General features: G+C 35.6%; 1 protein-coding gene across 1 annotated transcript in view; it reads left to right on the top strand.

Annotated features, from left to right (window-relative positions):
- LOC117182583 (eukaryotic translation initiation factor 5B-like) overlaps window positions 1-9,169 on the top strand; it is a 60,951-nt gene extending 51,782 nt beyond the window's left edge. The window contains exon 3 of the mRNA XM_033375672.1: window positions 9,096-9,169. Coding sequence (XP_033231563.1) covers window positions 9,096-9,169 — 74 coding nt within the window. The remainder of the gene's footprint in view (window positions 1-9,095) is intronic.
- Window positions 9,170-17,101: the final 7,932 nt, after the last annotated feature.

Here is a 17,101-nt window from a genome sequence, read left to right as displayed (position 1 = left end):
CCCCCCCCCCCCCCTCGTGAATAGCCGTGGAATTTGACAAACACCCCCTCCCCTCCCTGTACTTAGCCCACGTGGACATATGTTATGAAAATATAGATATTATTAGTCTTCAAAATGTCCGGGAGCTCGCGACAATAAGTTTGACTGGCAGCTTCTGAGTGGTGCCAAAGTTGACTGGCGGACCGTCAGATGTCAAAAATTCGAGTGAAAAAACGTCATTTTAGTACTCTTGAAATCCATTGTGGATGATTTTTTATAGGTAAGCACTAACCGAAAATTTGACTGGCAGCTTCTCGGAGGTACCAAAGTTGTCTGGCAGGCTGTCAAGCATGCCGAAAATTAGAGTGAAGAAACATCATTTTAGTACTCTTGAGACCCATTGTTGCGAGCTGTGAATTTACGTAAAAAGTGAGATTTACGTAGTTTCTTTTTTTTATATACACATTAGTTTTAGAGATGTGTCCTATAGATAAAAATTTTATAGAATGAAAAGGACAAAACTTTCATTCGGTTGCTGATTAAAATGTCAGTCAATTTTGGCATTACTCAGGAGCTGCTAGTCAAATTCTTTGTTACTTGTTTGCACCAAAAAAATCATCCTCAATGGGTTTAAAGAGTACTAAAATATTTTTCTTTTACTTGAATTTTCGACATGCTACACAGTCTGCCAGTGAAATTTGACACCACTGAGGAACAGCCAATTAATTATTATCTTACTTTTTAGCACCTAAAGAATCGTCCCCTATGCGTTTCAGGAGTACTAAAATCACTGTTTTCATTTTTATTCTCTCATTTTTGTTATACTTGACAGTCTGCCAGTCAACTTTGACACCACTCAGGAGCTACCAGTCAAACTTATAGTTAGTTTTTAGCATTAAAACAATCATTCCACGTGTGCTAGAAGAGTACTAAAATGATGTTTTTTCACTTGAATTTTTGATATGTTTGACAGTCTGCCAGTCAACTTTGGCACCACCGAGAAGCTGCCAGTCAAACTTCTTGTTAGTTTTTAGCATTCAAACCATCATTCCACGTGGGTTTCCAGAGTACTAAAATGAAGTTTTGTCACTCGAATTTTTGACAAGCACAATATAAAATTTCGAGTATACCTAGAGTATACCTTGTCTCATTTCAGTATATTTTCCACAGATTTAGGGTAATGTGTATCCACGTGTATTCTAGCCCGACCCCCGCGGTCCCCCTCGTGGACAAGCGTGGAATTTTGCCATACCCCCCCCTCCCCCCTAAAGTGTCCACGTGGTATATGGATCGCCCCTTAGTTCCTTAGCACGATGACTTTCGACATAATTGACAGATTGGATTGGCCTTTAGTATACTCTTTTAGTATCCTAAAATAAAGGTTAAGTTCGTTAGCCAGCCATTATGGATAAAAATTCGAAAAGTGAGCGTATTTGGAAAATTTTTGAGACCACTTTTTTTCAATTCCAAAATTTTCTGTACAAACATTCAAAGTATTCAAACAGACGAACGATTTACCCTAATGGCTTTTTTCATAAAACCAAAATTTACCAGAGTTATAGCTTTTACAAAACTCCAAAAAACACATGAAAATCCACACCTTAAGCAAAATAATGCGGACTTGCGTTTCCCGCGTGAAAGTGTTTGGTAGCAGTGATTATATGTTGCTGATTTCGGTAAATTTCTTCGAGATTTGAGGTGAGTTAATGGGCAGAGTATGAAGGAAGTGTGTCTGAGTGAGAGTTTGAGTGACAAAAATAATATAATTTAAAAACTGAGAGATATTTTGAGTGTTTGAGTCAGTTTGTGGATTGCCCGGAAGGTTCGTTTATTTGGCGTGTGAAGAAGGGTATGGAAATCGGTGCAGATAACTAGCAGCGACAGGGCAGGTTAGGTAGAGAGAAGCACGGATGATCAGGTAGCAGAGTGGGGTAGTACAGTTGCGAAAGAGTTTACGCAAGTTAAATTATTTTGATGGATAGCAGAAACTCAGACGAGGAAGTATTTGGTAGACCAAAGTGTGAGGAAAAAAGGGGAAAATACAAAAAAACAGTAGAAAGGCAGAGATTAAAGTCAGAGAGTTTTTTTATCAATTGAGAAATTTGGTAATAGGAAAAGGGATACGGCGGAGAGGGGAAGTAGTGCGTAGAAAATAGCAACAGGATCCACCCTTAAAAATCCTAAAATGTATAGAACGCCACCGGGAAAGGAACAAATTGGAGCGGGGAGAAAAGAAGAGGGGCAAGACGAAGAAAAAGTTGACTGTAGAGAGAAAATAAAGAATAAAAATGTATATATATGTGACGTGCGAAAAATAATGGTATAAGTTACGGGGATAAATGAGGAAAAGTAGGAGAAGTGGGGAGAGAAAATAAAGAAAGAAATAACGCGAGAAATGGCCGAGCTCAAGAGAGAAATTAGGAAATGGGAGGAAGTAAGGGAAAAACTAGAAAAAAGGGTGCAGTGTCTCGAGCAAAGATTAGAAAAGCAGGAAAAGCCTAATAAAAAAAGAAGAAGATGCAGTATAAATTAAGAAAAATAGCTAAAGAGGAAAGAAAAATGGGAGAGAGGACATGGGTTAAGTATGGGAGAATACAGATAGACGGAGTATGGTGGGATTGAGATACAGAAAGGGAAGAGATAATAAGAAATGAAGTGTCCGAAATCTAGGTGAGGAAGGAATGGGAGATAAGAAAATAAGAAATAGTAAGAAGCAAAAGGAGAAGAGAAGCGAAAGTAGGGAAGAATTCAAAATATGTTATTGGAATATAACAGGATTAGAGAAAGTAACAATGATGGAGACTTGGATAGATGAAAAGGGATGGGAAAGAGTAAGGGGAAGGTTACCAAGAGGTTACAAATGGCAAGTTCAAAGTGCAAAGAGGAAGAATAAAAAGGGCAAAGCAATGGGAGAAATGGTGATGGAAGTAAGAAACGAATGTATAACAGGGAAAGATAAGAAGGAGAGGAAAGAACAAAAAGAATAATTAATAGTAGAAGAGGTAAAAATGGGAGGAGAAAAGTGGAAGTTAGTGGGGGTTTATGTGAACGGTGATATGCAGGAGAAAGCTGAGGAGATGAAAGAAATAATTGAAGAAAATAAAGAAGAGATTAGGCTGATAATATGTACTAAATAGGGAGAGAGAAAAGTTTTTAAAGAGCTTGGAGGAGTTAGGATGGTTTATCTTAAGCGAAAATATAGAGGGAGATGAGAAAGGAGAATATACACGCTTAGTAGGTGAAAGGGGAACGATAAATGATTATGTGATAGTGGATGATGAGGTTAGAAAGAAGGTCAAGAAACTAAAGGTAGGTGATTATATTGATTCGGTTCACTTTTCCTTAATAGTGCCATTAGAGGGTCAAAAAGCAATAGAAATATAAAGAAAAGGGGAGCAAACGTAAAAAGTGTAGGAAAAGGGGATTGATGAATGGAAGGAAAAGAACAGTTTAGAGAAAATGTCAGAAATAGCCAAATGGGAGAGGGAAACGTGGACGAGGCGATGGAAAAAATGATAGGAGAAATAATAAGAAGATTAGGGTACATAAACAAAAACGAAGTTAGTAAAGGGGGAATAGAAGTGCATGGGATGAGGACTGTAAATAGAAAAAAGAGGTCAGAAAGGAATTAGGAAAGTGGAGAAAAGAAAAAAGTAATGGGGAAAAATATAGGGAAAAAAAGAAAGAGTATACTGAGTTGTGTAATCAAAAGGAACAGGAAGAGAATAAAATGTTTAAGAAAGAGGTGGAGAAGGGTAGGACGGTAGAAGAGGTACGGAAGTTAGTAAATGGGGAACGAAAGAGAAGAAAAAGAGTAAACCAAGATATTGAAATGGTAAAATGGAAGAAATATTTCTTGGATTTGCTAGGAGACGTAGAGAGAAAAGTTAGAAAGGGAGAAAAATATGGTAGAGAAAGAGATGAGGAAGAGGACATAACAAGGGAAGCAAAAATTAAGGTTTTAGGAATAATGAAGGATGGAAAGGCACCTGATATAGATGAGATTCCAAATGAAGTATGGAAATATGGAGGGACGGAACTAAAGGAATGGGCATGGATAATGTGTAATCGAGTATGGGTAGGAGAGTGGTTGCCAGACTTATGGAAGGAAGGAGTAGTGATGCCAACAGTGAAGAAAGGGAAATGAGAGAAGGTTAAAGATTATAGGGGTGTGACCTTGATGCCAACACTGTATAAAGTATATGTAACAGTTTTGTCGGAGGCCGAGGCGAAATAGACAAAGTTATGGTGCAAAAAGGGGATAAGGGAGGGAATAATAAAGAGATTATCAGAAAAGATATATACACTGGCATACGTAGACGACATAGTGTTGATGGCAGAGGATGAAGAAGGAATGGCGGGCCTAATTACAGGATTAGAGAAATACTTAGATTTAATAATACTTTTAATACTTTAAATACTTAGTTTAAATATTTGGGATATATCTTTCAAACGAATGGAGACCATAGAGCTCATATGAGAGAAAGGATACAAAAATCAGCAGGGGTAATAAAACAAATATGGGGAATAGGAAAGAGAAATTTTAAAAAATTGGAGAAGGAGAATGTGGTTATTCGATACGCTGGTTTAGCCGGTTTTAGGTTATAGAGCAGAGATATGGGGGTGGAAAGAAAGCAAAGATATTGAGAGTTTACAAGAAAGGTATATAACGTGAACACTAGGGGCAGACTGGAGGACGCCAGGATATATGGTGACAGGAGAAGCGCAAAGGGATAAGTTAAGTATTAGAGCAGGAAAGAGGGCATGGAAATTTGAGACGAAGCTGTGGGAGTGAAAGGGGGGGAGTTAACGAGAAAGTGCTTGATGGATGGCGTAATTGGTAGTAGTTCTTCTACTTATCAACCGTACATTACAGACCTTTGTCATACAAACATCAAATAACCACTGGTATTAGGCCTATAAAATAATATTCTATCTAATTAAACAGTCTAACTGAAACTCTGTTTCAAAAACTTAAATTTTAGTTAAAGATATTCCAATATTAGACAATACACAAGAAAATTTGTTATCAACAAATTATTTGTTTAAAACCTTTTTTCTAGGATTTTCCAGAAATACAAGTTTTTACAAGTTGTGTTGCAATAAATTGGAATCGAAACAATAATATGTAAAGAAATGTCTCTTCTGATTATAATTGTTTATATCATAAACAAATTTAATGTACAAATGCAGTAATTGTTACGTATCGAGCAACAGGCGAGGGTAGTATGTTATTGGGATAGGTAAGGGAGGTTAAAGGCCTGATTAAGTCAGGGTGGTAAAGCCTGACTAATTGTTTAATGTGGGATCGTTGTCACTCGTCAATCCTACGGGGATTGCGTGTTATTAAAAACTGAAAAATACGGCAATTTTCACAAGTTATTGGTACATTTATTATAATATAAGAACATAAAATTAATTTACAATAAAAGAAATATAAAACTTACTCTACCTTTCAGTCTTGAAAGGGCAAGAGCAGATTTGTAGTGTCGATGATATGCCCGATGATTTGTAGAATAGCGACGGAATTGTACCGGGTGTTTTTAGTTGATGCTCACGAACTATTCGGAAATCAACGTATACGACGACTGTGGGCCGAAGGGACTTAGTTTACACTTTGCACTTCGTACTATTTCACGATGGAAAATACAAGTACGCGACTTTACACACTGTGGCTCTTCGTTAAGGAATATTTCACGTTTATCGATTGGATCGCGACTTTTTCCAAGCGGTTCATACATATCAAGTTGACAGTGTGACTGCCACGAACTAAAGAAGACTATTAGAGGTAGCATAGGGGCTTTTATACGCTTGAGATTTGAATAGGTCACGCACAGTTTATGTTTGGTCACTTTGTCAACGGGTCACGTACAGTTCATGTTTAGTCACTTCGTCAACGAGTCACGTACTTCTTAAAATTAGATTTCAAATAATTATTAGTATTAAGTTACAATGTTCTTGAGTAGAGATTTTTAGTATCTTGTCTATTGAGACTTTCGGTGTTCGCTTACATTTGCTTTAAATTTATTCATATGTTATTTGATACGCGCGAACCACGCTATCGTATGTGATGACTAATAGAGTCTGCGGGTCACGATGGTCGGTTGTCTCGCATCTCAACCTTGCTCTTTTTCAGGAATGCGAAGTGGTTGTTGGTGTAACCCATACACACTTTTAGTAACAGTGTATCTAACCATATACCTCTTATTCCACTAAGTGGGCCACTAGTTATAATGAACGAGTCTATGCAAATATAATAGTGATTAATTAATTTAAACACACGCGTGTATTCATACTTTACATGATTTTCACTTGATTTTTTTATTGTTTTAATTTGTTGAAAGTATAAATACATTCGTATGTTTAACGATCTATAATTATTTTATAACGAGTGAGTTTAGCATTACAGATTCTCAATGACCGCACATCGCTATTCTCTGAGTGGTTACCTCTCCATGGTAAATCTTTTAAGTACCTTCTGTTTTCTTTCTTATCGACCGTAGTCGGTTATCATATATGGGTTAGAGGTGTGAAAAGATCAGTGGTAAGCTAGTTCAAAAGTGGTGGGCTTATCCTGCGCCATGTATGATAAGGTAGATTATGCTTAGTTTTAAGGGTTACATAAAATTTCTAAATTTTGGGATGTAACAGTCCTCCCTTCTTAAAATCACCATCGTCCCATATGAAAATTCCCTTGATAAACTCAAGAGGTAACTGTGTTGTGTTAAATCAATTATAGCCTTGTTTATTGCAAACTGTTTGAATGTAGTAATACCCTGTCTAATGATTCATTTTCAAATATCGCCCAGATAATGAAATATTTTCGGTGGGGTGGAAGATAGTTTGTGCTTAATCATGAATATGTGGTTGAATTTTTGTGTGATGGTATTGTGATAACTATGTTGGTGTTACTACATGAGTTATGGTCAGTATCATCGTGTGTCTTCTTGAATAACAATATTCGCAAGCATTTTCTCATTTATATAGTTTTGATTAATATTTTTGTATCATTGTCTAAGCAAATTACGTAAGTATCTTCAATTTTATTTTCGGTGTTATTCTCTTCTGAAAAGAAATAAATCCCTTCTAATTCTTTAAGAATCTTTTTAGCTGCGGAATGTTCAGCTGAACGAATGCTTCGTTTTCTGTCGCTAATTTTAACAAATAGGTTTCCGCGATTAGTATCCTCTAATATACATTTTACGTAAAATATTCTATCATGAGGGGATCCTTCAAATCGGTGTACACTAAAAGTAGGTTTTGCAAAATCGTATTCTGCGGCCAATTCTTCTAAGGGCCCATTGGCAAAGTTTAAATTTTCCACTTCTCCCTTGGGCTTGATGGTGAAGGCCCTTGTGAAGCTTTGTGAAAATGATTAACTCAGCCATACTGTAAAGGAAATGGTTATATTATTAATGATAGATTAGTCATGGTAACTCGTAAGCAACCCTTAATTTATCAACATGTTTCTGGAAACGTTTTCCGTCTAGGGTTTCTAGGATCGCGGTGTGTTTGTCTAATAAGTCTATTATTTTATAGGGACCGTGACTCTTGCTGTCTACTTTTTTTATATTTTGTTTCTCTTTTTACGTATACACAGTCTTCTACTTTTCCAGTGAAAGGTTTTACTTTTCGATCGTATGATCGCTTTGACTTCTGTTTTGCTTGAATCAAATTATTTGCAGCGATAATTTTGATTTCTGTTAATCTAGTTATTAACTCTTTTAAATATGACCAGTAGGTTTCCAGCCTCTCATAGGTGGAAAATGAAGTAGGTGTTCGCGCAGTTTTTCCGAAAATTAATTCAAAAGGTGTGAATTTTGTTGCTTCATGAATTTAAGTTTTGTAGGAAAACAGCAAATGGTAATAATTTGTCCCAATCATCATAATTATCGAAATAAGTTCTTATGTAATCAACTAATACTGCGTGACTTATCTCTAAAGAACCGTTCGATTGCGGGCTGTATCCGGAAGTGGTTATTTGTCTGATTCCAAATATTTTAGATAATTTTCTCAGTAGAGTGCTTATAAAAGCACTGCCTCGATCTGTTAATATGGCTTTTGGTGCTCCATATTGGGAAAATATGTTTTTGGTTAGCGCATGAGCTATTGTTGTTGCAGTTATATCCGGTATCGCCACAGCGATGCAATATTTTGATAAGTTGTCTTGCATAGTGAGGATATGTCGATTTTCATCTGGGGTGATGGGTAATGGGCCCACAGTATCGGGAGATACCTTGTCAAATGTGTCTAGTAGTGTGTCTGTTATTATCATAGGCTCGAGAGTTTTTGTTCTGATGATTTTTTGTTCTTGGCAAGTTCCGCATACCCGTACAAATTCGGTGACTTGCTCTTTTATTCCTGGCCACATGAATTTCTCACGTATTCTTCTTTATGTTTTATTGACTCCCTTGTGGTTTCCAATTTTACTTTGGTGATTTTCGATTATTATTTGTTCGCGATATTCTTCTGGAGGTATGATTACACAGCCATAACAAATTACAATTTCAATATCAATGTTGTCAAAAGTGCTTGTTATTAGATCTATAATTTTACCTTTTGGCAATTCTTCTGTCAAATCTCCTTGAATTGAAATTCTGAAAGATTTAATATATTCTCGTACCAAGACTAGGTATAAGTTATGTAATCCGATCCTTAATTTTTCTTCTGAAATCTGATCAAAGTGGTTATGTTTTATAATTACTGTGTAAATTTTATAGTGATCTCTAGGAGTTATTATAAATTGACCTAGTTCCGGACGTTTTTCTTTGATTTCTTGAGGGTCAATGGCTCCTATATCTATCAACAGCCGTCCTATAAGGTTGTTGAATTCACAACCGATTGAAAGAAAATGTACATAATTCCCTCTTATATAAGTTGAATTTTCCCTGCAGCTTGTTATCCGAGGCGGAACACGTTTTTTGGCGGGTAGAGTGTACATTTCTGGCAATTCAGGCTGTATGCTAGTTACAGATGTATGAGTATAGTCAGCTCTGGTAATACTACTGCTTCTGCGGTGGTTGAAGTGTGCTTTTGTGTTTTCATTGCTACGCGTCGAGGTTGATATTTTTCGTTTGATTTCATTTGACTTTTTGGGGTGTCTGAATTACTTCTAGATTGTGCGAAAGGTGTTGATAGGACTTGTGGTAAACCAAATCCCGAGGGATGGATAGTTGCTAGTACGTCCTAGGTTGCAGGAGAGTTTGGCGAAAGTGCGAAGGTAACGCCCTTGCGTTCCTTCTTTTCAGGCTATGCTTGCTCTAAGGAAGTAAATTCTTCCGCGTGTGAGTCTGAGCTATCACTGGTCTCGTTTAATTTTTTGTGATTGGAATTTCTCATTTCGAGTTGTTTACATTCATTATTGATCCAGTGTATTAATGATTCTATTTTTCGAGCCAGTTCAGTTTCACTTTCTGACTCCATTTCCTCAAATGCTTTAAGGAACTCTGAATCGGTTTCTCCTTCCGATACATCAGTGATTCCATAACAAGGTCTTTCATTTTCTTCAATTTCCTCTTTTCTACCCAATCTTTGTGAGTTTGTAATGGTTCGTTAAATCGAGAAAATGATTCGCGCAAATCCTCTGTAGTTATTCGTGCATTGTTGACGTCACTCCTTTTTTTCAGATTGCTCATCAGTTCTTTCTTCTTCTGCCGAACTATCTTCACTATCACTCTGGGGTGGACTTAGGGTTATAATAGGCTCGGTTTATTTTTCTTCTTTGGCTTGATCTTCGTTTTCTTTGTCTTCGAATAAGTCCTGGAATTGTCCTCGTTTTTTTCTGAAATATAGGAGGGATAGGTTTATCGACTTCATCAAAGTTATCTTCCGAGTCAGTGCTTGAGTCTCGGTAGTTGGGCTTTGGTTTTCTTCTTTCCACTTCTGTCCTACGCCGAAGTAAACGCTTACCTATTGTGCATTCATTTAAACTGCTGGAAGTTTTGGAAGCAGGGCCTGTAATTTGAGTGCTATCTTTATATTACGTGATCATTGGACGTTGCGTTCTTGAGTTAGAGGGCTTAGAACTGCTAGTTTCCGTTTATGGTCCTTTCTTTGTTACGATCGCCGGCTTGATCCTTGGATTGGTGCTATTGGGTTTAATGATGGGTTTAGCGGGTTGTGTATTGTTTCGTGTGGTTTGGCGTGTCTGTATTGGTAGTAACCTGGCAGAATTCTTTTAATTTTCCTTCCTACTTTCGTCTAATGAACTGTTTGAAATTGGATTTCTGGAAAGCGCGTCAGCATTTGTATTTAACTTTCCGGACTTATATTTAGAGGAATATTCATAGTCTCTCAATTTGAATCGCCAACGAGTTAAACGTGGTCCAGGATATTTTACCGAATTTATTCATTTTAAAGGCTCATGGTCACTAACTAGTGTAAATTTTTTTCCATAAACATAGGGTCGATATTGTTGCACTGCATATAAAATTGCGAAACATTCTTTTTCCGTAGTGGAGTAATTACACTCGGCACTATTCAGCACATGGGAAAAATAGGAAACAGGAAGGTATATTCCTTATTTTTCTTGACTCAAAACGGCACCTAGTGCGTATCCGGAGGCATCAGCTGTTATGGTGAAGGGTTTTTGAAAGTCAGGGTATTGTAAGATTGGACTTTCACATAAGGCCTGTCTTAAATCCTCGAAACTTTCTTCTTCTGCTGAACCCCAAATAAAAGGTACTCCTTTCCTTAAAAGGTTAGTTAAAGGCTTGGTTCTTGCAGCAAAATCTTTGATGAATCTCCTATAGTGCCCGACTAGTCCCAAGAATTGTTTTATTTTTTTAGGGTTTTTGGGTGTAGTAAACTTTTTCACTGCTTTGATTTTCTTAGTGTCTGGTTTTACCCCATCACCGCTAATTATATGGCCATGATACGTAATTTCTTTACAAATAAGCTCACTTTTTCTGGTTAAATTGAAAGACTTGCCTATTTTAATCTGTTTGAAGACGCCTTACCTTTTTCTCATTGTCCTCCAGGGTTTCTGCGTAGATCACTATTTCGTCAAGATAGAAAAACAATTCCACTCCTTGTAGTCCTAAAAGTACTTGATCCATTAAACGTTAGAACGTTGCAGGAGAGTTTTTTAAGCCCATTGGCATTCTAATGTATTCATAGTGGCCGTTTAGAAATAAAAACGCTGTTTTTGGTCTATCGGTTGGATTTAACTCAATTTGATGGAATCCGCTGGATAGATCAAAAACGATAAAGTATCGTTCTATTTTGGTAATGTTTGGAAGTGGGTAGGCGTTTCCAATTGTTTTTTTTATTTAATAACCTGAAATCTATAACTACCCTATATTTTCTTTTTCCAGTGTGGTCCATCTTTTTGGAGATTATTAACATGGGAGAGCTATAAGGTGACTTCGAATGACCAATGGTCAGTAGTGTGTATTTTATGGTGTACTATGTGGGTTGGAGTTAAAGGCTCTCCAGTCAGATGAAAAACATCGGAATAATCTTGCATTATTTGATTCACGTGTTCCTTTTCTTCTTTATTTAAATGATGTAGTTCTAGGATGTCTAGAATGGCTTCTACTCTATTTCCTGGGGGAGTGTAGTCTTCGTTGGATGAGTGTTCCTCCAAATCATCACCTGGTAAATTATGATATTCAAAGGGGATGTGTTCTTGTGAGTCTATTGCTATTTCGAGGTCCTCGTCCATTGTATTAATTGCGTATACATGACAATTCCCGTTTGAATTTCACACTAAGGCTTCTCCTATTATTAATCCGTCTATGGTTTTGACTAATGATAGATAACCTTCCTTTAGGTCACTATTTATTACTCGCCCTGGAATTACCTGTTTAGTCCTGGCTTTTATATTAATTTTTCCTAGCCCTATTCCTTTATAGTCAAGTATTTGATCTTGTGCAATCTTAGATTCTTTATCGATAAATGAAATGGGTATAGTGGAGTTTGAATAAGTCACTATGGTGTTATGCCAAAATGAAATTCCGACTTGTTCTTGATGAAGATATTCTCGGCCTAAAATTCCATCCGTAGTGATAGGGAAATCTGGTGAAACTACGTAAAAAACTACCATAGCTAATTTTATCGTGCCGATGGTGGAGATTTTTATGTGTGTAATTTCTGATATTTCAATAGATTCACTTTCTGTTAGTAATATATCATCGTGTAAAGAGTCCAATTTAATTATGTTGATATCGGCTCCGGTGTGGACTAAGAACGAGGCTTTCTTTTCCAAAATTTCTGATGATAACAACTCTACGACTGTAGATTCTCGACTGACCTTTGTGTGGAAGATTTTACGCGTTTCTTTAGTATTCGTACGCTTGCCTGACGCTCTTGTTTCTCCTTGCCCGTCGCGGCATCCTTGCGGTGAGCAGATTTGTAGTTTAAAGTCTCCTTGTTGGGTGGAAGCGGAGATTGAGAGCGAGATGGCGTATTTACACCTCCCTGGGAATGATTGGTGTTTGGATAGCCATTGTTGTGCATGGGAATAGTTGAATAGTAAGGATAAGGATTATAGGGCATGTAAGGATACTGATAAGGAGGCATGTAGTTATTTTGATTATTTGAAGTCACGGGAGAATAAGGACGCCTTATTATTCCCGTCACATTTGGTTTTGGATCAGTATTTTTACATGAATCAGAAACTGTTGCAAATCGGACATGTGGGCTTAGGCTACAGTCTCGTGATCCTGAATAGCTCGGTTGAAGATATCTTGATTCTCGATAATAATTTATAGGATACTGAGGATTCAACTGTTGTCTTGCCTCGTATTCAAGCGCGACTTTCAATGCTACGTCTAAACTCCTGGGATTACGTGCTTCTACCAACCCCGAAATACCGTCAGGCAGGCCTCGTTTAAAAGCTTCGAGGGCACAGTCATTTAATGGGAGTAGTAGCTGTTCAACGTTTGGATAATTGTCTTCAAAGGCAAAACGCTGTTTTAAATGTTTTATTAAATCAGTTATAGTTGTAAAATTGTTTCCATGAATGGAATCTCTTGCTGCACCTTTTAATCGTGCTAATACAGCCTTGAGATATTGTTTTTCACGATTTGCTGGCACGGATGATTCCCCATTTATCATATCTTGGATAAAGTCTCTTACGGGCATATTTTTTCCATCATAACTGGGGATATTTACAACCCCTTGTTGTACAGCAAAACACTCTGGCATGGATGTTATCATGACCTCACTAAGTGTACGGTTAACATCGCCGCTAAATTGAGTTTAATTTGTATTATTAGGAATTTTGCTTTTGTAATTGGTAGTTGCTTTTAATAAGAAGTAATTTAAAATTAAAGGATAAAAAATTAATGATCTGTAATTGGTTTTAAATATTAATTACAGGCTTAAAATAATTAAAATGTGCACAGGACTGCTCAGTTTTCAAAAGAGGATTCGAATTACTGAATTAATTCCTTAAATTATAATATGTTGATCATAGATCGAATAATATTTTGAAGGTCAAAGAACTAAATTTTAAATCCAAACTTAGAGAGGGGTTTTAAATTCTGAAAGATAAAATGTTAAAATATCGCAAAAATTCCCAAAGGTTGTTGTGTATAATATAAATTGCCGTTGTTTCAAAACCCTTTACTTACAAGGTTAATGCGGGGTACCTGTATTATAATTTAATTACAATAGGGTTATAGATTTTTGAGGAACACAGATTTTAAGCAGAAAAACTTTGTTTATTTTGTAATTTTGGATTTTTATATTCGTATTTATTTAAATAAAATCCAGATTGATGAAGTTTAGGTGGATTTACTAACTATAATTACGCTTGATCACTGCCTGACAGTTGCGTTCAGCGTAAGTAGAAACAGACAGTAACAGACAATTTCACTGAGATGAAAGCATGAAATGCCTGCGAATGCTACGTTAAATTTATCGCTTTTGCTTGCTCGAAAATTCTTTAAATAATAATATTGTAACTGTCTTTTTGTACATAAATGACTCCAGATAATTACTAGACTTGATTTTGGAAGATATATTATTAATTATGAGTGATGAACACGTTCCCAAAATATAGGTGAACGGTTTGATCGAAATGTGTACCTATCAATTTAGCGAACGACTACCTTTATTCGTTCAATAGAAAAAGGCATTAAAGATTAAACACACTTAATTCGTTAAATAACGAATGTAAAGGTGTTGATTATGTCTATTAATTGAAACTTTCAATTTTTAACTTTCCTTTTCGTTAAAATTGATTGAATTTAAAAGTATTAATTCCGTTGTAGGATTTCCATTCACGAGTGCTCTGTTTGTGAAAGAGAGATTCTTACAATGGAGTTAAATTGTTTTCCTAGACTCTTAGGAATTTAGGTCAGAAAGGGCTATTACAAGATGTAACGAGAGAAGGGTTTAGAATTCTAAAATTTATCACTTTTATAGATGAATTAATTTGCAAACTATACTGAAATCAGATTGTGCATAGTTTCGAAGAAATTTGTTGTTAAAAACTGAAAAATATAATTTTGAGGTTTTAGGGAAACACTGAATTTAAATTTAGATTATATATACTGAATTTAAACGAAAAAGTGACAATCCCACCGCTGCCACCAAATCAGCTGTTACGTTCCTAGCAAAAGGCGAGGGTAGTATGTTAATGGGATAGGTGAGGAAGGTTAAAGGGCTGATTAAGACAGGGTGGTAAAGCCTGACTAATTATATAATGTGGGATCGTTGTCACTTGTCAATCCAATGGGGTTGCGTGTTATTAAAAACTAAAAATATGGCAATTTTCACAAGTTATTGGTACATGTGACTTCTTAAAATTAGATTTCAAATAATTATTAGTATTAAGTTACAATGTTCTTGAGTAGAGATTTTTAGTATCTTCTCTATTGAGACTTCCGGTGTTCGCTTACATTTGCTTTAAATTCATTCATATGTTATTTGATACGCGCGAACCACGCTATCGTACGCGATGACTAATAGAGTCTGTGGGTCGCGATGATCGGTTGTCGCGCATCTCAATCTTGCTCTTTTTCAGAAATGCGAATTAGGTGTTGGCGTAACCCATAGACACTTTTAGTTACAGTGTGTTTGACCATATACCTCTTATTCCACTAAGTGGACCACTAGTTATTGATGAAAGTATAAATACATTCGTATGTTTAATGATCTATAATTATTTTATAACGAGTGAGTTTAGCATTACAGATTCTCAATGACCGCAGGGATCTAATTCTAATGACCGTAGGGATTTAATTTAGAAGTTAAAGAAAGGTAACGCTGATGTGTAGACCGTATCTCCTACGTTTAAATCGTAAAAATAACATTGGAAATGAGTAAATTCAGTTTTTACAGAACCAGAAGAAGTTGCAGTAAAATGTTTAATAACACATTTTTTAAAGAATGCGCATTTTTTAAAAAGAGACAATGAAACTATATCTGTTTTAATATCAATGCATGTTATGAATCGTAATAATATACCAAAGCGATAAATATGTCATTGAGCGCGAAGCGTAAGAACAAACATTCGCGCGCCTTAAGCGCGCTCAACCTCGCGAGCGAAGCGGGCCGCGCCTGCAGCGCTTTTGAGAGTGTGCATGCGAAGCGGGCGGATTTTTTGTACTGAAATTGCAACGGACGTCTAATGGATATAAGTATTATAAATATTACTACCAGAATTGGCGCCTCTGCGAACGCCTCGCAGTCATTTCAATTTAAATGCTCTGTTTTTTGTTGCTTTGTGAAACTTTTCAATTTTTTATCAAAGTGCTCAGAATCAATCAAAATTTGACTGATTCAATCAAGCATGTCTTGAGTGCAAATCAGTCCTTATTGGTGACTGATCCAATCAGTCACTGAAAATGACTGCTTGTCAGTCAGTAAAAGTCACTGAATTGTCAGTTATTTTCTCAGTGACAAGTGAATCAGTCATTTTACGTTGGAGAGAGCAAAGAGTACCTTACGAAAATAATTAGAAATTCATTTTGAGATATTACGTGAATAATATACTTTTGAAATACACATTAAGAATTTAATTTGTATTGCACATTAACGATAAATGATTATTTATTAATTATATATCAATAAATAATTAATATAAACAATAACTTAAATTAAATCTTTCTTTTAATATTGTGTAAAAATTTGTTATCGAACATATAATCCAAAAACAGGGGTTGGATTTTTCCAAAGAATTTCTATATATTCGTAACCCGCCGACTTTCAATTATGTAATATAATAATTTTCACTACAGTGTCCTACTGGTGGCACTATCGCCATTACCTTCATCAAACAATAGTATGTTGCCACCTAATGACATTTCTATCTGGACACAGGTACATTCGTATCTTTCGAAAAGGACACTTCTTGAGTTCTTGAAATCTTCTTAGTTAGAATTTTCTGATCAAGTTGATGCTCTGTGCGTTTTGCGAAGTGTAAATTTATCGTGAAAAAGTAATTTTTCTGCGATTTGTGTGTTTTTCTGGTAGTTGAGTATTTTACGGTGTCAACAATTAAACAAAAAATGTAAGCATAAATCTGCCGTTACTTGAAACATAAAATTTTATTGTTAGCAGTTTTCGAGTTTTTAGCTTTCATAATTCAAATTAACATAATTCAAATTACATAAATCATTTTAAATCTTATAACAGTCCTGCCAAAAGTCATAAAAATCCTTTGAAATGTTAAGAAAACATTTGTAATCTTTTCAAATACCCTAGCTTAACCCGATAAACTGAAAAAATGTTAAATGATCTTTTGAGTAGCATTTATTTCAAATTTTGTAAAGAAATGTATTTTTATGCATATTATTTTACAGAATTATAAGAAGAAATGTAAATACTTATCTAATGATATCCATATTAAGTCTTCATAACATTATCACAATTTTTTATAGTAAAATTACTGAACTTGAAAGTTATTTGCTATATTTATGGATAAAATTTAATATCGGTCATGTATTGAAAGCCCCTTTTTTATTATCTAATTTGGAATTTTGTTAACGTTACGTTCATAAGCTTGAAATTTTTAGTAAAACATCACTATAAAAATTGCCTTGAAAAATTCGACTAATTTTAGCATTTTTATTCCACCGTCATAAATATGTTTAACATTTTTCGTATTTTTGTATTATTAATGTATTTCGAGGTATGCCCAAACTCATTGTATGACAGTAGCGGAAGTTTT

This window comes from Belonocnema kinseyi, chromosome 2 (assembly GCF_010883055.1).
Source record: "Belonocnema kinseyi isolate 2016_QV_RU_SX_M_011 chromosome 2, B_treatae_v1, whole genome shotgun sequence".
NCBI classification, from domain to species: Eukaryota; Metazoa; Arthropoda; class Insecta; order Hymenoptera; family Cynipidae; genus Belonocnema; species Belonocnema kinseyi.
The sequence above is the reverse complement of the archived record's forward strand: the minus strand, read 5'-3'. Positions and strand labels throughout refer to the sequence as shown.